Genomic DNA, 21,138 nt, shown 5'->3' on the forward strand with positions numbered 1-21,138 from the left:
GTGCAGGGGATCTGGCACTGACAGTTCCCAGGCACTGCCTAACAGTTTCAGGTTCTGAATTTCACAAAGCAAGCAGATTTTAATTTTTGCATGTTAAAGATGAGTACTCCCTCTTCCCCAAAATGGAATTTAAATAATTCAACTTCTTCAAAATTAATTCAGCCAGCTCAGAATAACTTCTCTTTAGAGTGAAAACCTAAAAGAACCAAGTAAAAAAAAATGAATTTGAAAGAGCAGACACAGAAATGGCTTTAAAAACAAATAGCCCTTATTTCGCTTAGACTAGTCATAAAAATAATATTGTCAGTTTTTCTTTGGAAGCGCTCTCTGAGATGGATCAGAAATTCTCTCAAAGCACCTGTCAAAAATAAAGATTATTTTTAATTGGGGTCTTAGTAGGAGAATTGCTTTAATTAGGAAGTTGTAATGAAGGTATTTCTTTAAAGCATAAACTAAAATCATACTTTCCTGACTTAAATATCTGAAAAAAAAATGATACAGTAGCAGCAAAAACTGAATAAACTGATTATTATCACTGTATCACATGACTTTAAAGGAACCTCAGATCCAAATCCGAATCCTAATCCTGGATCAAACCTGAGCATCACTGAAAAAGTTTTGGAAAGTACTCACACACCTTTTTACATGACTCTTTTATGACTGAGATTGGCAGTGGCTTCCTCCTGTAGCGTTGGAGGGTAGCATGGGGAAGGAGAACCAACACCCTCATCTGAATTCAGCCCCCCACACTGAGCAGGAGGGAATGGAGCTCCACCAAGAAGACACCACCTCGCCTAGCATGTCTTGGCTAGCTCAAACCAGGAGCCAGATAAGTAAACCTGCCAGTCAGTCCTTTACTCAGCACTGCAGACCCCACCTTGGTCTATATCTTCAGTCACCAGCAAGAAGTACTGATGGGGCAGGAGAAGACTGCTCATTGACTTAAACCTGTTTTGGGAATCACGAGAACACCAACCAAGAAAACTAATCAATCACATAACTCACATAAGATTTTTTTTTATTTATGCTCTTAAACAGTTCATGTCCAACACCAGTTGAACCCACATTCCTAAATGCTGCCATTGAACCTAAACTTCAAGCATCACACCACAGGTAACTTTAAGAAGTAAACACCCTTTCTCAGTAGGCTCCAGTTCCCGAACTTCATCAGTGGAGAGGTCTAGCCATAGCTCTCAGTCTCTGTCTCTAATCTGAAAGCACTGTTGTGTAACTAACCGACTTCTCTTCATCCTTCCATTTTTAATAGATCCTGGATTCCTTAAAACCTTCCTCCAGAGAACTGAAGAGCTCCCTCCTAGAAATGAGTTTGATGAGTCTGACAAGTACCTCTCTGCCTGGTGGCTTAGTGAACACAGAGAAGGATTAGATCAGTAGACCAATTCAAAGCAAACACAGAGGAAATTTAAAAATAGACCACCATTTCCACTTCTGCCACATTTGCTGCTGTTAATGAAACTTCCTTCCCATAGTCAGACTCCCATAAATCTACAAGGTTGTATGAATCATCCAAGGATGCTCTCAAACAGCAGATGTTCATTCAGGATGTAGACTATTCTGTAAAAAGAAATGTTCCCCAAGCCCTTCATAATATTTTTAAGAGAAAAGGCATGAAATGCCAAAAATTTAAAGATTAAAGTAACAGCTATACATTCAGGTTTGCACTCCTGTATAATGAAAATATACTGCGTTAAAATACAAGCTTATGAAAAACCTTAAAAGCCTTAGATTAGAAGAGGGGAAATGCCATTATCACAAAATGTATTTGAAACTCTGAAATGTATTTAGCTGACATATACTGAGAACCAACTAACTAGTTGCTTTCACATGTATATCTCATTTTAGAAGAAAGAAAACAATGTGTGTTACTTCAAATTTGGCATTATTTTCAAGTATGCTTGACTTTTCCCCCTCAGGTTTTAACTTTTTCGTGAAGCATTGTCTGCAAGCTCCTTTTAGATCTATCACTTCCTGTCCTTTAGCTACAGATGGTCCCCTTTATGGGTTTCTAATACTTGGTATGCAAAGTGAGGAAGCTGCCAAAATTTAAACAGGCTTCCTGTATGGCACAGATACACACCCTTGCCTTTTTCTAACTTCAAAATCCACAAATAGTATCTCGCATCCAAGTCTAAGATACAGGTCTGACTCTAAGGCAAAAGTCTTAAAACAAAATCTCAGAACCAATGCATGAAAATGAATGTCTTTTACAATAATTCAAAAAGGTTTTTAGATAAATTTTCAGAGGATCCATGAAGTCTCTGAAACTCAGTGATAAATCATGTGAGAGCATTGTCTGGTGGGGAAAACCCACAGCTTACCATTTAGGAGCCACTGTGTTTAGGGTCCTCAAAAGGACCCCTCTCATTACTGTATAGTTATAACTTCAATCCCTGCCCCCAATCACTGCACTGGGATGTAGAAACCCTTAAACTACTGGAGGAGGGGGAGGGGAGAAATCTCAACATCAAAGTATGAAACTTGTCACCTCTGAGAACACTCAAAAGCAATGTGTTACAAGTGCTGTTTTAGGCAATTTCAATCCTTGAGAGAGAACACTCACTAAAACACAAGTTCAAATAGATTTGTTTAAACAAAATTCAGTCACCTTACTTCATACATGTTGACATTAAGACTGCACTAAAGGGTGGACTAAAGGGACACTAAATATCAAGTGAAAGTTGCAGGGGGATATGGTCTGGTCAGCACACTGGGTGTGGTAGGAAGTGAGTTGGGCAGTCTACCCTGGAAAAGAATCAACCTCCAGAAATAAGCTTCAGAAAATAACTTCCTTTTCTGAAGGGTGGTTCAGGTTTGCTGTGCAGAGTGAAGTCATAAGGTCAGAAGGCAGCCAAAATTTGGCCTAAGTCTGCAGAATGCTATCCACTCTTTATTTCCACAAAGCTCTTCTCCTCTAATAACTACTGGATATTTAAAATACATTGATTTAAAGGGGGAACCAAATTGCTAGCCTGCCCAGTGACCCTGGCCATGGATGGCCCCATTCAAAGGTCAGGCACAGTGAAGCCCTGTTAGACAGGCTCACATACCAGATGTGCAGGAAACACCGGAGTCATCATCACTAGACAATAAGTTCCCTCCCACAAAATCTGGCATAAAGTGAAAAAACAATGTGAAGGAAGAAAAGAGAGGAAGTTGAGCACTGACTACTGTGTAGGCATGGTGACTGAGCATTTTACAAACAAAAACTCATACAGTCAGAATTAGAGAACACACAGGAAGAATTTCAGTTCTTTTCTCTCCCCCTTTCCCCCAAATATATTTTTATTGATTTCAGAGAGGAAGGGAGAGGGAGAGAAAGATAGAAACATCAATGATGAGAGAAAATCATTGATTGGCTGCCTCCTATACACTCCCCACTGGGGATCGAGCCTGCAACCCGTGCATATGCCCTCACTGGGAATTGAACCGGTGACCTCTTGGTTCCTGGGCCAATGCTCAATGGCTGAGATACACCATTGCTGGGCAGAATTTCAGTTCTTAAGGACTTTACAAATTGGAGGGAGTGAGCAACCAGAGCAATCCTCCTCACCACTTCCCATGTAAAGAAATACTCCTGGTGCCTTCCATTAAAGTAAAATTAATAAATTCCATACGACAAAGGGTATACAAATAAGCAATTTTTTTTTAAATGGCCAAAACAAATTTTTTAAATATATTCACTTTAAATTCATACACAATTAATAAACAGGATACCATTTTTAACCTATCAGATTTGTAAAGTTAAAATATCAATGATACTCAGTAACAGCTGCTAAGCAAGAGGGCCAATAGGCACTCTCATACATTCCATGGTAAAGAGCATCATAGGAATCTTTCAGGCAGTACTGTTATGAAATTTATTTTAAATGTGCACATAAAGAGGTCTAAACACATACATGTACAAGGATGAAGATGTTCGCCTAAGTGTGATATTGAAAAATATTCACTTTTTTGTGCTATTATAACATAGGAGACTGATAGATGATTTAAGATGCAACATTACACTGGATAGTATATGGGAGTTAACAATGAAGTAACATACTAATACATAATAGCCCCAAAGTGGAAATAACCCAAATGTTCATCAACTGAACATTTTGGGTGAACAAAATGTGGTATAGCCATAGAGTGGAGAATTAATTGACAATGATCTCAAAGACATGGTGTAGGGAAAAAGCAAAGGAAAGAACAGTATGTTCAAGTATGAATCATTATTCATTTTAAACAAATAAAGACACATAAAACTGATATTCAGAGGCTCAGAATCTTTCATAGTAGGAGAAAAATCTTTTCTACTCAAAACTTAATCCCATTCTACCCATTTCTCTTACCTCAATTTCACCTTAGTGTACCTATTTCCAATCCCAACGTGCTCCACCTCTACTTCTTCCAAGACCATTGGTTAGGCAAAGTCTTCTTAGATATGACAGCAATATTTGAACTTTATCAAAATTAAAAATGTAAAATACTTCAAATGATAATCTCAAAAACGTGAAGATAACTCACAGACTATAAAACATTGACAATTATATATCTAATAAAAGATTTGTATCTAGAATACATAAAGTACTTATAATTCAATATAAAGAGATAAACAACCCAACTAAAAAGTAGGCAAAGAATCTGAATGAACATTTTGCTAAAAAGATATACGAACAGCCAACAAGTACATGAAAAGATGCTCAACATCGTTAGCCATTAGGAAAATTCCAAATCAAAACCACAAAATACCATTCCACACCTAATAATAAGGCTACAATCAGACAGATAGCAACAGATGTTATCAAAGACATGGAGAAATTGAAATCCTTATACACTATTGGTAGGAATGTAAAATGGTACAGTAACTTTATAAGAAGTTTGACAGTTCCTCAAAATATTAGAAATAGTTACCTTACAACCCAGTAATTCCACTACAACTGGTAGGTATAAGCCCAAGAGAAATGAAAACATTTATCCACACAAAAACCTGAACACAAATATTCACAGCAATCCTATCTAATAAAAGGATAATATGTAGATTGACCATAACTCCTACACACAAGATGGCTGCCCCCATGTGGACACAAGATGGTCACTACAAGATGGCCAGCAGGGGAGGGCAATTGGGAGGGACCAGGCCTGCAAGGGAGGACAGTTGGGGGCAAACAGGCTGGCAGGGAGCAGTTAGGCATCAATAAGGCTGGCAGGGGAGTGGTTAGGGGGTGATCAAGCTGTCAGGGAGAAGTGGTTAGGGCCGATCAGACAGGCAGGCAGCGAGCAGTAGGGAGACAGCAGTCCTGGATTATGAGAGGGCAGTCGGGACATCCCTCGAGGGGTCCCAGATTGGAGAGGGTGCAGGCTGGGCTGAGACACACAAACCATGCACCGGGCCTCTAGTACTAAGTATTATTTCAAAGTGGAAATAATCCAAATGTTCATCAACTGAACATTTTGGGTAAACAAAATGTGGTATAGCCATATAGTGGAGAATTAATTGACAATAAAAAGGAATAAAGTACTAATACATACTAAAACATGAATGAGCCTTGAGAGCATTATGATGAGTAAAGAGTTAGTCACAAAAGAGTACATGCTTATATGAAATTCCAGAACAAGCAAATCTATTGAGACACAAAGCAGACTGTCAGTTGCCTAGTACTGGAGGGTAGAATGAGGTGGGGGTGGGGTGATAAATATTTTAAACATTATATTGAGGCAACATTTGCACAATTCTGTTCATTTACTAAAAACCATTTAAATGGGTAAACTATATGGCATGTAAGTAATCTGCATATATAAAAGGCTAATATGCAAAGTGTCCCCTCGGAAGTTCAAACGGGAGACCGGGAGTTTGATCGCTCGCTATGACGTGTGCTGACTATCAGGAGGCAGCAAGGAATGACCGAAGGCTCCAGCTGGCAGCCGGCAGCCAGGGAAGGAAGGCCCTAGCTGGCAGCCATAAGTCTCCCGATCTGCCCTGATCGACAGCCAGGCCTAGGGACCCTGCTTGTGCATGAATTCCGTGCACCGGACCTCTGGTATCTCAATAAAGCTGTTGTGTTGTGTGTGTGTGTGTGTGTGTGTGTGTTTGTTTGTTTGTTTTTTAATAACATGGAGGCTCAGAAGGTAACAGAGCAGGAGAAGTCTTAAAATATCTAGTAAAATGTTCTACCACACCACAGACTTACATTTCAGAAAATGCTTTAAATAGCCTCTTATGTGTGTCACGTGTAGGGATACATACTCGAGAGAGGTGGTAGGTCTCACTTCTATATCAATTTGGGATTTTACATTTTTCTTGAGGAAGCCTACAATGTGTTAGATAAAATCTATTTACAGAAGGAGGTGAAATAAATGACATCACTCCTCTCTCATATAAGAGACATAGGCAAATATATGAACCATCCTAAAGATATGACAATTGTTAAGCTCAAAAAAGGCTTTGTGTTTTTGTTGTTGTTGTTTAGGGGGGTAGGTTTTGTAAATTCTAATTTTTAATATTTGACTTTACACCTTCCTCCCTCACATCTTCCCTTGCTAAACCAACTATTTTCTGTGATAATTATTTATTTGCTGCTAAAACATCTTGGGAAGCCAACAAGCCTGGGAAATAGAAGGCAGCTAGCTCCCTCCAGTCTCTGAGGACGGCGAGGGTCTCACACTGTCTTGTCACTCCAGAGCAAAAACCAAGTGCCCAAAACACAGTTGATGCTCAATCAGTGCCTACTGCCCAGGGAATGCCTAATATATAAAGGACGCCCTTCTCCTATGATTATCTTTTTTAATACACAGAAAAAGTAAATACAAATAGTTATAAAGCCATTCTGCCCTACACCAGCTGTAAAGTACTTAGCGACTCCTTCCCTTTGAAGACAGCTCCTCCTTAAACAGATGCTTGCCCTTGCCCTCCTGACCCCTACTCCCAGGTTTGAATAAAGGGCTTCTGAAGGGAAACAAGTGTGATTCTGACACTATGCCACCCTTTCTGCTCATGGTCTGACCTGAGGAGACTTAATAGGATACACATTAGCTTTTAGGCAGGTTTGAGGTTTTTTTAGTTTCGTGTCTCTGAGTTCCAGTTGAAATATATTGTATATATGTATGTTCTCAGCCACTTAGTTAAAGGCATCAGCCTTAAAATGGAGTTGAAGTGAACACTATATATTTACTAGAGGCCCGGTGCACAAAAATTCGTGCACTTGAGGGGGTCCCTCAGTCTGGCCTGTGCTCTCTTTGCAGTCCAGGAACCTTCTGGGGATGTCCATCTGCTGGCTAAGGCCCACTCCCTGGGGGATCAGGCCTAAGTTGGCAGTCAGACATCCCTCTGCCATCCCAGGAGCCCCCAGGGGATGTCCAACTGCTGAGGAGGTGGGAGAGGCTCCCGCCACACTGCTGCACTCATAGCCATCAGCCAGACTTGTGGCTGAGCAGAGCTCCCCTGTGAGGGTGCACTGACCAACAGGTGGTAGCTCCTGCATTGAGCGTCTGCCCCCTGGAGGTCAGTGCACATCATAGCAACTAGTCGTTCTGTGGTTGGGGTCAATTTACATATTACTTTTTTATTATATAGATTGTCCAGTGACAAGCCAATGGGACAAGAAGGTCTTTTCCAGAAAGGCTGGGTAGAACCTAAGGGTGGGGACTGCAGAGCTCACATTCACCTGACAATCACTGGGGCCTCAAGTTAGGGTGCCAAGTGCGTGAGTCAAGGCAGAAAAAGGCAGAACATCCTCTTAGGTGTGCCAGAATTTTAAGATGTTACCACTTAAAGCAGAAAGACAAAATCAACACAAACACACCCCTGACCCAACCCAGATAATGAGCTAACTGTCCAAACCTCCTCCCCCCCCTCCAAAACAGAATCAGCAGCGTTGGTGGTATAGTGGTGAGCATAGCTGCCTTCCAAAACAGAATCAAATAAAAACATTGCCCAAGAACTAAGGATTGGGGGTGGGGGAGTAACTGCTTTCTGTAAGAGACAGGGAGCCAGGTGCCAAGCTGTTTTCTCAAGACAAGAGATAACCTTCTAACACTAGAGAGAGGCTGGCTCTAAAATACAAGACTCTGGTAAAGAATCATTTGGAAAGCCACTTGGTAAACTGAAAACCCTTGTACTAAGGATGAAGCAAGTACTTCAAATTTCCAAACCAGTACCTCATGCTATTTCATTTAAAAAGAGAACCAACCCCTATCCTCTGAAGGCCAAGATTACAATAAGGTAAGAGGGCAGGGCCTATTATTCAGGAAGTGTCTGCCTATCAGGAAGGCAAAGCCTTCTCCAGAGGAGCCATGTAACAATGTCTTTCCTTCCCACTCAGGAGCTGCCCCTGAGTTTTGCAACCGTCTGGATTTGTTTGAGGTTACGTTTCAAACAGAGTAGAAACCCCAGACCACAGACAGAATCAGAGAGGGCCGTCCCCTTCCCCGTCACAGGACTTCTACAGCAGGAAGAGCAAGGGGGAAAGGGGCACGTGCTACCAGATGGGACTCCTGTGCGGAGATATGAAATTATGTAACTTCCCTCTGTTGCTGCCAAACAACCATAATGTGGATCTCCTCAGAAATAATTACTGGAGAATTCAAAATACCAACTGCCTCTCTCACAAAGTAGCTACCGCCTACACAGAGCTGGGAAGCTGATGCAGGATAAAGAAAGAGGCAGCGAGAGAGGAGCCTCCAGACAGCAACAGCAGCCAGTACACGGGGCACTTGAGACACCTTCTACAACTGGACAGGGACCCTGGCTGAAGGCTAAGTCACTTCCCTGCCTCCTGCTCCTTCACTCTAAAAAAGGGGGCAGCGGGAAAGGGGGGCGGGGGCAGGGGAAGAGAGGGGACAATAAAGAGGCCCCAAACGAGGACAGTAATAAGTTATTATACTAAAATTTGATATAAAAAATTTTTAATAGAAAAGGGCCTTGTGGTAGCCAGCCTCCAAGATGACCCCCAATGAGCCTCATCTCCTGTCATTCACATCCCCTGGACGGACGTAGTAACAAAAGGATATTGTGTAAATAACAGTGTGACATCTGAGGCTGTGTCATAAAAGACATTATAACTTCTATCTTGCTCTAGGGTCACTCATTCTGCGGGCAGTTAGTAGCCAGATTGAAAAATGCGTCCATTTTCTCTTTCTCTCTCACTGATGAGCTAAAGCTAAGCATTAAGGAAGCAAAATGTTTTCAATCCAACAGTGCTGCTTATCCAGTGATACTTTTTTATTTGCTTCTGACTCTAAATTGTGCTGTAAGCTTCTTAATGTCTCATGTCCAAAACTCTTAAAATACATTTTATACTTTTTATTATATATGCCAAGTTAACACATTTGGAAGATGTACCTTCTGCTGATTAAAAAAGAAAAAAACAACAACTATCATTTAAAAGCACACTTAAGAAGATACTTTCTCCCATTCACACTGTCCTGGCAACATTTTAAGAATCTTTATTTTCTGTGATAAGTCCTCTCTTCAGTCAGTAAAGAGAGAGAATTCACACATTCCCTGGAGAGAGAAGCTAAATAATATGTTCCAAGAGCTCTGGATCTATGATCTTAGGAGCTGAATTTAAGACCCCACTCTACCACCAGCAGTAAAGGCGCTGGCCTCAATTGCCTAATCTCCGAAATGGAAAACACATATGTCCTATTTTATAGCATCATTGTTACAAAAATAAAATTAGACACTATTAAAAAAAAAAAAAACTACCTTCTTCCAATACATCCATATATACGGCTGAAACAGAAAGTTAGTGGTCTGCTAGGTGGGAACCTTGCAGTGGGAAAGCTGGAGATCAATCATCGGTTGTTATATTTCTAGCGAAGACAGGTAAGAGGATACCTGGAGAGTGTCTGTATCTGCCAAAGAGAACTGTCAAATTACATTTCTGAATTAATGAACTGCTCCAACTGGTTTCTATTCCCTTGGGTTAAGCCATCATCAATCTAACTCCTGGGGATCCAACTGAGTTTGTGTGAACTCAAAATTAGGCTGACGTACACGCAAAAGTGAAGGTAAGATCTTAAACTTATAAGCAGCAATCCCTTTCTAGGCCCACCTTGAACAATTATTGGACACTTTAGCAACCATCAGTTATCAAATCCTCTTGGTGATGGATGTTTGGGGTGGACAAACCATGATCACTAACTTGAGTTTAGGAGGCTGTGACAAATGCTTACCTCTAGGGTTTCCTATGAACAGTTTTACTAGTCACTTGAGACACTATTCACTATTCTTTAACTGAAATGTTTAAATGGCTTTAGACCACATCTGTTTTTTAGGTGGAGCATTGTAGGGAGCGGCTATAGGGCTAAGCCTCAGATTGACCAGTGGCAGGGTCACAAACAAGTCCCAGCTTGGAGGGCAGAGTGCTCTTAGCATAATTAAGCTTTACCTTATAGCCCCTTCCTAGTTCCTTCCTAGGTAGCTAATGGGCTGTGGGAGGTTCAGCAAGTGCTTCCAAAACAAGGCAAAACTCACAAGAACATTGTAAACATGTTGACCACTACTCTTGTTTTAATCTGACTATAAAATAAAGCCTCAACTTGCAGGCTGGATCTTTTCTGTGTCCTCATCCAGGCACGGGAGATCCCCTGAGCCCCAGCTGTATTCTCTTTGTATATCTTCTTTAATCCTTCATGGCCCCTCCTCCAGCTGTGCTGGCATGCCACAGAGCATTAAGTGGTAGCAGCACTATTTTAGATTTTTTTTCTGTATGCGCTACCACCACCACCACTAGACGCATACAGAAAAGGCCTCCGCCATCAGAAACTATTAGAGTAAGCTATATTGCTTTATTTGATGCTAAGGAAAGCCCAAAACTGTGGCATGCAAGTCTGAAATGAGTTTAATCATTATAATATTTCTAGATGAATTTAATATTCAACTTACTATAAAAGAAAATTACTGCTTTAATAATTACTAAAATCTTTACTTTTGACTTTGCCCTGGCCCCTGAGTTCTTTTATTCAAACACTGTGATTCTGCATTCTCTGAGGTCTTTGCTGAAAGAGTGTTACATTAAAAACACTCAATGGGCAAAAGTTAAAAGTCTATGTTTGTACTTGTTGAAAACACTACCACTTTTCCCCCAAGGCATTCTCCTTTAGGTACAGCACATACAGAAGAAGAGGTGTTCCCCTCATGGCTCATTTATACTGGGATAAATAGAACAACAAATAAATACAGCTCTGATCTCATTTACTAACTAGTGGGAATCTGTAAGTTAAAAGCTAAAAACATTTTATGGGGTGTGGGAGGGGGAAATGGAATCGTGTCATGCTGCTGAGGTTCTCAAGCCTTAAACATCTTACAATAATATAAAACAATAAAACATAAAATTTAAGCTGTGAGTCAATCAAATATAAAATCTATATATATAAAAGGCTAAGCAACCGTCCAACCATCTGCGCCCTTGGGGGATGTCAGTCAGTTTCAGCCCAATTTCCATAGGCCTGGCCAAGGGACTCCACCTGCCAGAGGGACCCCATGCTCACTCTGCAGTTGCCCTTTGAGCTGTGGCGCCACCCCAGGTGCAGTCTGTGGGGAAGGATCATTTAAAGTTGGCTCCAGGGTGTGTCCAGCCTATCTAGCCCAGTCCTGCCCCACCCGACCCTGCTAATTAATTTCCTTCAGTGTGCACGAATTTGTGCACTGGGGCACTAGTAAGAAAAGAAAATAAAAGCATTAGCCTGGGATGTTGTAGAAGGAGCCACGTGGGTTGAACCTTTGAATCAGGTAATGTTAAAAGTCATTATTAGTACCATTATAGTTCTAGAATATTCTAATAAAGCAATCACTGTGGTAGGGGCAGGGAGAGGATGTTATACTAAATCCCTAGGAGAACCATACTTGTATATTCAACTGGAACACTTCAATGTATACCTAATGGGTTATACATCTAACACAACGCCTTAGAATAGAAAAATCTAAGGCTTAGATTTTAACAAGATCTCCTTCTACATCTCACATCTGTAGTCTAACACATTCCAATAAATACATGTAACAAATATACAATACACACTAACAATATACCATATCAACAGTCAAATTACAAATCTCAAACACCCAAAGTTACATTAAAAACACTCAATGGGCAAAAGTTAAAAGTCTATGTTTGTACTTATAGTAAGCGATTCCACAATTCTCTCATTCTTCCCTAATTTCCTTTTGTCATAACTCCTCAGATCTTTTAGTCAACAAAGAATCAAGTAACATTAACAGACCAGTCACATCATTTCCATTTTGCAAAAGAACAAATAGCCAGCCCATAGCAGTCTATCCCTAAAGTCTTACCTGGAGGCTACACTAATGGCACCCAGCACACACAATTCGTTTGTTAATCAATCAGATAGAGCCTTGCTGCTTTTTTTAAAGTCATCTTGCTAAATTAATTAAACTTTGTATTTTTTACCAAAATTGCTGAAAGTGTGGATCCAAGTTGGCAAACTTTTCTGTTAGTAGGTTTTTCTGGCCATTGGATCTCTATTCCAAGTACTCAATCTTGCTATTGTAGTATGAAAGCAGCCACAGACAACATCTAAATGAGTAAATGTGGCTGCATTCCAACAAAACTTTATTTAGAGGCCCTAAAATTTGAATTTCATATCGTTTACACACATCCCAAAATATTTTTTTCAAAATATTTAATGTAAAAACACTTCTTAGCTCTTGAGTAGAATTTAATAGGCAATAGCAAGTGGCAGGCCAGATTTGGTCTTTGATCTATAGTTCGATGATTCCAGATCTAGACTACAAAACTGTGTCAACAAACAACTCCCCATTCCTTATAAGGCCTCCAGCAGTAAATATCTGAGACTGATCCTGTCCTCTTTTCTTCTATTCTGGAGGCCACTGTATATCTTTGAAAAATCTAGCCTCTAAGTAACATATCAAACAGAAGACTTAACTACTGGTACTTGTTTCAAGGCACAGTGTCGGCATGGATTAAGATGCTCTTTCTCAAAGCAGAGTAACTATCTGTAAATAAAGGTGGATGTGGCCCTGGCTGGTTTGGCTCAGTGCATAGAGTGTCGGCCCGCAGACTGAAGGGTTCTGGGTCCAGTTCCAGTCAAGAGCACATACCTTGGTTGCAGGCTCAATCCCTGGCCCTAGTCATGGCACAGGGTGGGAGCAGCCAATCGATGTGTGTCTCTCTCATTGATGTTTCTCTCTCTCTCTGTCTCTCCTCCTCCCTTCCACTATCTCTAAAAATCAATGGAAAAATATCTTCAAGTGAGGATTAACAACAACAACAAAGTAGATGTATCGAGGGGGAGGTCTCAGTAGCAGAGCACAACCAATACAGCTTTGACTGTCTAAAAAAACACTGGACAAAACCAGGCCATAAGCAACACCCCCTCTCATCCCCATCCACCCTTCCCCAAAAAAAGGAGGAACTTAGATTGTATCTTTCAAAAGTCCTTTCCTAGGTGATGTCTCCTCACTGATACATCTCCCAGCAGAGAAAGTGCAGGAAGAGCAGCAGCTTACACACTCTTCATGGGGGAAAGCAAACAAACAGAAAACACAGAACTATCAGCGCAAACATTATAGCCACCACTCTGGTATTTTCAAGAAACCTCTTTGGCTATAGTTTAAGCCAAACCTAGAAAATTAGTCTGAAACCGATTTCTATTTGTGGCTTAAAAAAAAATCAACACAGCCTCATCCACTGTTAATTTCTAAGATGGCATGCAACTCTGTCTTAAGAAGAGTTACTATACAATTTCGATACCATAAGTCTCTAAAAACCTTCTAATAAAGATAATATTAACTTCAAAATAGATATAGATGTTTCCCTGAGTTCAAAGAATTAAATGGAGGTTGGGGTGGGGGCCACAGATATGGTATAGGATATAGCCCACACGTCTGAAGACCATTATATACCAAGAAGCCAGAATCTTTTACATGTTAGTGCCAGCTCCTGACTAATTCATAAATCATTCCTCCAAAAAAATGCAGGCTTATATAATCTATGCCTGGTGTCCCACCATGTCCTAGAACCACAGAAATATTAAACACTAGCTTTGTCAGGAGCCAAATAATCAACAATTTGGGGAGAAGAAATCATTCAGGCCCAGAAATTGACTTCAATTTGAAATGACTCTGCAGGAATTTTGCCCGCTGTTATCTTCCCTGGTCAGACCTGTGCTTTGGTTGTATTGTTACATTTACTGTGTGTGTGAGAAAGTTGTATGCATTTCTAGAATGGCATACAACTCTGTATTGAAGGGTTACTATAGAGTTCCGATACCATAAGTCTCTAAAAACCTTCTAATAAAGATAATATTAACTTCAAAATACATATAGATGTTTCCCTGAGTTCAAAGAATTAAATGGAGGTTAGGGTGGGGGCCATGGGTACACTTACTGTGTGAGACATACAAAAATACTAAATGTAAATTGTTACATTTACTGTGTGTGTGACAGGGCTCTGGATGTTGGGTAGGAGCCCTAGAAGGCAGGATACTACCAAGCCAAAGAGCAATCATCTTATTATGTAAAGACTTTAAATTGAGAGATTTCATAATATGCAGTGGTTGTTTCCCAGACTCTAACCCTCTCCCAAACCCTCATTGCCATCACCAATCATGAACTATTCCACAGAGCTTTCCTGGTCCATGAAGGAAAACTTTTTAGAGATTGTAAGTCACCAAAACTTGTAATAATGAGTTAGTGGCACAAAAAGGACCAAATAATTGTGTCTCTATGGCTCTGAGTGCCATACAGGCCACTATTCAATTAGCAAAGAATCTGTCAGGATGAATCAGACTACCAGCTAATAGAATGGCAGGAAGGGGCTGACCAAGCTGAGGGCAATTCAAAGAGGCTTTCAAAAACCAACTTAACAAGTCTTGTGAGCTTTATTTAAATGTGATGGAAAAGCTACAAAATAGTTCTTTCAAGCTTTCAAATCTCCCTTCTGATCTGCCAATCTTGAGAGAAGAAAAGGGAGTTTCTGAGAACAAGAGGCATCTTCAGGCACTGAGAGTGCTACAAATACAAAGCAAAGCTCGCACATAAATTCTCCAATGCAGGTTTGCCTGCTCCCATGCAGGCTCTGTCTAAAGCCATGGTAAAAGCAGCTGGGGGTGCCCTAGCCAGTTTGGCTCAGTGGAGGGAGTGGCAACCTGTGGACTGAAGGGTCCTGGGTTGGATTCCAGTTAAGGGCACTTGCCTGGGTTGCAGGCTTGATCCCCAGTAGGGGGCATGCAGGAGGCAGCCAATCATTGATTCCCTGTCATCATTGATGTTTCTCTCCCTCTCTCTCTAGCTCTCCCCCTTCCTCTCTGAAATCAATAAAAATATATATTTTTTAAAAAGCAGCTGGGTTCAGTGGAGGGTATTTTCAGTTCTCAGAAAGGGAAATACATAATGAAGCTCACAATTTAAAGCAAAAGCAAATCACAAAAAGCTGTTATTTCACTGATTATCCAGCTCTACCATGTCTACCACAGAGAACTTGACTTCCCTAGGTAATCTGTGAGGAAGTTACCAAACAATAAAATACAATAATGATTGAGATGCAAAAAATCATAATCAGATAAAAAATTAGATAACTGGCTAACTAAAAGCTGGCTCTATCTGCCACTCACTGTTGGGTGACAGTGGCAGACACTGGAATAGAGAAAGATGATAAAAAGGACATCATCCTAGAGTCCCTTCTCCAGATAGCAGCCAGTTAACTTTTTTTTTTTTTTTATGTTTTTATTAACTTCAGAGAGGGAGTGGGAAAGAGATAGAATCATCAATGATGAGAGAGAATCATTGATCAGCTGCCACCTGCACACCCTACACTGGGACTGGGTCTGCAACCTGGGCATGTGTCCTGACCGGGAACTGAATTGTGACCTCCTGGTTCATAGGTTGATGATCAACCACTGAGCCATGCTGGCCAGGCCAGCTAATCTTTTTAAAGGAAGTTAAGCACAGTCCCTCTGTGCTCAAAGCCCTCTGTTGTGAGTTGACCTGGATTCCCTCAAAAAGATGTGTTAAAGCCCTAACTCCCAGTGTTTGCTAACAGTAACTTTGCAGATGTAACCAAGTTAAGATGAGGTCATACTGGATTAGGATGGTCCCTAAACCCAATGACTGGTATCCCTGTAAGTATGCCATGTGAAGACACAGATAAGTAGAGAGAAGAAGGCCATGTAGTGAAGGAGGCAGAGACTATCATAAGCCGAAGAACACTAAGAACTGCTGGCAACCACCAGAAGTGAGAAGAAACAAGGAAGAATTCTTCCCTAGGACTTTTGGAGGGAGCGTGGCACTGCTGACACCTTGATTTCGGACTTCTAGCCTCCAGAACTGTGAGAATACATTCCTGTTAAGCCACCCAGTTTGTGGCCCTTTCTCAAGGCAGCCGTAGGCAGCTAACACAACCTCCACTGGCTTCCTATCTCACTCAAAAAGAAAATCGCAGCACCATTACAATATGATCCGTACCGCCCCTTACCTGGGTGACTTCAGCAACTACTGCTCTCTGCCTCATCACTCCACTCCGGCCACAATGACTCCCCTTCACTGGGCCTCAAACATGAGGCCACACGGCCCTGTCTCAGACCTTTGCAGATGCCATTCCCTCTGCTGGAAGGTTCTCTCCCCAGGAATCTGCAAGGCTGTTCCCTCAATCTTTTTTCAAGGCTCTGCTAAGACTCCTTATCATTAAACCCCCATCTAATTACCCTTCAGCATCTCGTACCCCCTCCCCATATACAGTATATCTCTTTCCCCGAGTCACTTTGTTCTCCATAATACTTAAGACAAGCTAGTGAAATTCACTTAGCTTTTAAAAGGTCCATGGCCCTCTGCAGTGAGAGCAGAACTTTTTCCCTGCTGAATCTCAGTGCACTCTACTGAGCAAATAAATTCTATCAAGGCAGGTGAAATTTTACTCCAAACTGGCTGAGTGACAAAAAAGATTTCTGCTAATTAAGTGGAACAGCAGAAGCCTTTGTAGATGAAGGGCAGGCTCACCACCATTCCTGTGTGAGGAAGAGCAATTTTGAAACAGCCTCTTAAGATTCCTCCTTATCTACAAAATGTCGACTCTCACCTATAATTTTTGTCTCCAGCCACACCCTGTAGAAAGCTACTTAGCCTGGGAAATTGGTGAAGTCAAATCTAAACCTGCGTCCAGCACTGCATTCCTACACACGTTTTTGTTTTGTTAGGGGCCGAGGGGAAGGGCCCAGCAGGTAGGTTTTGATGATGACAATCTCATACTATAAATGCACAAACTACTTGGGAAAGGAAGCCTCTCAGACTACCAGGATCCTAAAAAACAAACATTTCAAATAAACCGGGAGCTTTAAAACTGCTCTTACACAATGATGAGACAATCCAAACCTTTTTTTTTTTTTTTTTTTTTTTTGGCCCTACATCAATACTTTTCCCTCCCTCCTTTACATTTTCAAAACTTTAAAGCAAAAGAGACAGACAGTGAGAGTCTTTCCTCACCTTGGGTTTTGGCCACAGGTCCTGCTGATCCGAGTGCCGAATCACAGCAGTCTTTGAGAGGTGTCTTGACGGGTGTTTCAACTTCAGGCGTCTCAAAATTACCTTCAGAATCCGAGCTGCCAAGGGGGAAAAATGAGGGATTACCACTTTCAACGGTATTTCCGACAGCCTTGACAATCTATCAAAACGGCTATGAAGTCGGGGATTTTTGCCTAACGACACAACCCCCTGGTCCTCGGCACCAATGATTGGCCACGGCCAGATGCTGCGGATTTTTGTCTGGCATCCCGTCTCCCTGAATTCGCCACCATCCTTCAAAGCGTTTCAATCCAGCACCATGTATGTGGATGTCCTCGTTCCCTGACACCCAGGAATAAAAGCTCTTTTCAACGGGCTCCTTTTCTCACAAGAGCCCTTTTCCAGACCCTTCAAAATTAAGATTGCCCCCCTCTCCCCTCCACCCCCTAAAAAAAATTAAGCCAATTCTCGCAGGATGCCTTTTTCTCCGGCAGGCCTCTACCTGTTTTTAACTCCCCCGGTCCGAGGCGGAGGATGCTGTCACCTGCCTTCTGCAATCACACGGGTGACAGCACAGCGGAGACCACCCTTTCTCGCCAGCTGCCAGGGGCATGTCATCACGCGACCTTCTTTCCCAAGAACGTATTTTTTGGGGACACAGGGGGATCCCCGGGTGTGATCAATGACACTGTGAGAGTGTGTGTGCGCGCGCGGGCACGCGCAGGGCCGGGGAGCCGGGAGATGGAAGCTTTTAGAGAAGGTGACTGAGGCAGACCGGGGTGCGGAGAGACCGCAGATTCTGGGTTAGAGGTTCAGAAAGCTCCTATTTGAAAAGGGGGAACGAAAAATACACGGGGAGGATGGCACATCTTGAACTTCCGAACGCACAGCGGGGGGGACCTGGTTGCAGGCAGGGACGCGGCATTGCCACGAAGATGGTCACGCGGGCGGGTGGGCGACCACACACACACACACACACACACACACACACACACACGCACTCAGAGCGAGCAGCGGATGGATGGGCGGATGAATGGATGGGCGGCCGGGTGGACTGATGGCAGCACGTCTGCATCCCAGCGGGGATGCGTGTACTTGCCTGAAACTCAAGGATTTGGTCTCGGCTTGCGAGTCCTCCTCCTCCTCGGGGTCGCCCTCGGGCCCTCCGGCCTCGGCCTCGTCGCCGTCGTCGCCGGCGCCCCCGCCGCGCACCGCGGACCACGTCCACTTCGCCCACTGCACGGGGGACAGGATCTGCCACGGGCTGAACGCCATGAGCGCGGGTCCTCCGGCTCCAACTCCTACGAGGTGGGGAACGGGAGAGCTCCTTTTTCCCCCCCCTTTCAAAATGGAGGTAAAAAACGGTGACAGGCGCCGTTGCCAGCGGAGGAGGCGCGGATGTGGTTAAACGAGCGCCGTCGGGGCCGCGGTTGGAAGCGCTTCCTCTTGACCCGCAGGCAGCGCCGCTTCCTCCCAGTGAGTCCTCCTCCTCCGTCCCCAATGGGGCGGCCGCGGCGCCCCCCTGCGCCCGGCGACTCCCTCCGGGAAGATGCTTGTCCTGGGGCCTCCCCAGGGCCCCGGCCCGCGACGCCCGGCGGCAGCTCGGGGACTCGGGGCGCTCGGAAGCCCAGGTCCCGCTTCCCCGCCGGCGCGCTGCGCATCAGCTGCCGCGGGAGCCGCGCCCCGGGAGCCGCCCCCTCGGACCGTACTACTTGCGCGCGCGCGAGAGGGGTGGCGGCCGCGGCGGCCGCGCTTTGATGTCTGCGGCGCTGCCCCCGAAACCCCCCGCCGCGGCGCCACGATGGTCGCGTCCGCACTGCGGGCAAAGGGGCTTCCCGTCCGAGGCTGGGGGCTGCGGGGCGGAGGACCCAGGCACCCAAAGGGCTCCGTCAGCGTCCCGAACTGGGAAGATCCATTTTTTTTTCTGGGTCCGCGCACGCCGGACCTTCCCCTTTTTTCCTTTTTATTTTTATATTTTCTTTAGGACGTTGCCGATGATGGATCGCACAGAATTTAAGCCCCCTTATAAAAAAAAAAAATATTTTTTTTTTTTGAGGCCGCCTTAGGCTGGCGTTTTCCCTCCCCGATCCTGACAGCGTGGAAGATTTCAGCCCGGTCACCTTCAACCTTAGCACCCCTAGGATTTGGATAATCCGTCAGCAATGCTGCAAGCGTTAGCCAAGGACTGGAAACTTAGATGCTTGGTCCCTCCCCAAACCGCACTCGTGGGCGCTTTGGCGGCCAGGTCTTGGGTGAAGGGTGCTGGATTACCCTGTGAAATGATAGCCTGATTGGTTTCCCATCCTCCTTTTGTGATGCGTCCTTTTCATAACTTCCAAGTCTTTGCTTTCTGACTTCGCTTGCTGCTCCACTGTATGCCAATGGGCTGCCGGGCGAAGGCAGCCTTCAAATTAAAAACCCTCTTCATGTTGGAAGGCAGAACTCTCGGAGGGCTTCTTCAGTGTCCAGTTAGGGATGGCTCCTCTACAGAACACCGAGCTCTTGTACTGTTATAATTTCCCAGGGGTATGGTGCATCCGTGAGGGGGTTGCAGGTCCCCACAGAGAGAGCAGCTCCAGAACTTAGGGACAAATCTTTGTTGATGAATCAGGACTGTTTAAGCAAAAATAATGGGAGGGCTGAGGAGGAGCGCATGGCAGGTTGCCTTACCATAACAGAAGGGCAGGGGTTTGCCGAAGTCTAGATGAAAGGGTTGGGGGTGTCAGGATGGGTATAGAATTTATCCAGCATCTTCTCAGAAGTAAACACAACTGTCATGAGTGTTCTGGAGACTATGAAGAGGTGAAGTAAGCAGGAGTCTTTTTTTTTGTTTTGTTTTGTTTTTTTTTTTTTTTAGGTTTACATGACTATACCACCACACTATCCAACTGTATTTTTAGGTTTATGGTACACCACATAAACCTTTCGATTATAAGGTTCCCCAGGTTCCGGTATTTAACACAAGTGTTTTTGCTGCCTGGAAATAACAGTATCCCATGTAAAAGAGTAACTGGCACGGCCTAGGTCCTGTCCATTCTTCCTCCTGAATAGTTCTCAAATTTTTTCATTACTCAGCAATGTCTCCCAACTGGTTCTACCAGGGGTTTTTCTTACCCCGGGTCACTGCCTGGCTGATCTGTGACTTGTACTCTAGTCTTGCTGCTTCTGCCACTCCACATTCCCAGCATTTTGTTTTCCTAGCCATCATTGGCAGAGAATTGGTTCTGATCCTTTACTATGTCCAAGAATCATCTGGGGCACAAATTCAAAATACCATTAGGACCTGGAAATCTGTATCTTTACCAAGTGTCCTGGGGAATGTCACAGGATACATTTTGGGGAAAATGACTAGTTTGAACCAACTAATTGCTTCCTCCGGAACAATATCCCTTTTGCCTGCAGTTATGCATAGTCCTCCCCCCTTCCTCCACCTTCAGCTCTCTGAGCTTGACTGCCTGAACTTCCGCACCAATTCTGGGAAAGCATGCTGGTTTCTCCATCCTTTTTACCATCTCTCTACCCCAAACATCCAGAAAGACTTACTGTGGCCCTAAGGTCATTTTGAAAGGAGGCACTATAAATACTAGTTATACCAAGACAACAGACATAAACAAGGGCATCTCTGGATGTAAGGTCACCCTACACTTAGCATACTATATATA

The 21,138-nt window shown here is 43.4% G+C and overlaps 1 protein-coding gene across 13 annotated transcripts in view; it reads right to left on the reverse strand.

Moving 5' to 3' along the window:
• The window catches only part of TACC1 (transforming acidic coiled-coil containing protein 1), a 74,938-nt gene that overhangs the window by 25,894 nt on the left and 27,906 nt on the right, over positions 1-21,138 (reverse strand). For 5 of the 13 annotated variants that reach the window (XR_006743001.1, XR_006743002.1, XM_036455191.2 and 2 more), the window contains exons 1-2: positions 18,576-19,152; positions 17,459-17,574 (exon numbers count right to left, since the gene is read on the reverse strand). The exons of 1 other annotated variant lie outside the window; for it this stretch is intronic. Coding sequence is in view for 9 of the 12 variants with exons in the window: in XM_036455191.2 (XP_036311084.1) it covers positions 17,459-17,574; positions 18,576-18,751 (292 nt within the window). In the remaining 3 variants the exon portion in view is untranslated. Of the gene's footprint in view, positions 1-17,458; positions 17,575-18,575; positions 19,154-21,138 lie in introns of those variants that run through there. 7 more of the 13 variants (XM_036455193.2, XM_036455190.2, XM_036455195.2 and 4 more) reach the window with 4 other exon arrangements.

The sequence above is a fragment of the Pipistrellus kuhlii genome, unplaced genomic scaffold (genome assembly GCF_014108245.1).
Source record: "Pipistrellus kuhlii isolate mPipKuh1 unplaced genomic scaffold, mPipKuh1.p scaffold_m20_p_3, whole genome shotgun sequence".
NCBI classification, from domain to species: domain Eukaryota; kingdom Metazoa; phylum Chordata; class Mammalia; order Chiroptera; family Vespertilionidae; genus Pipistrellus; species Pipistrellus kuhlii.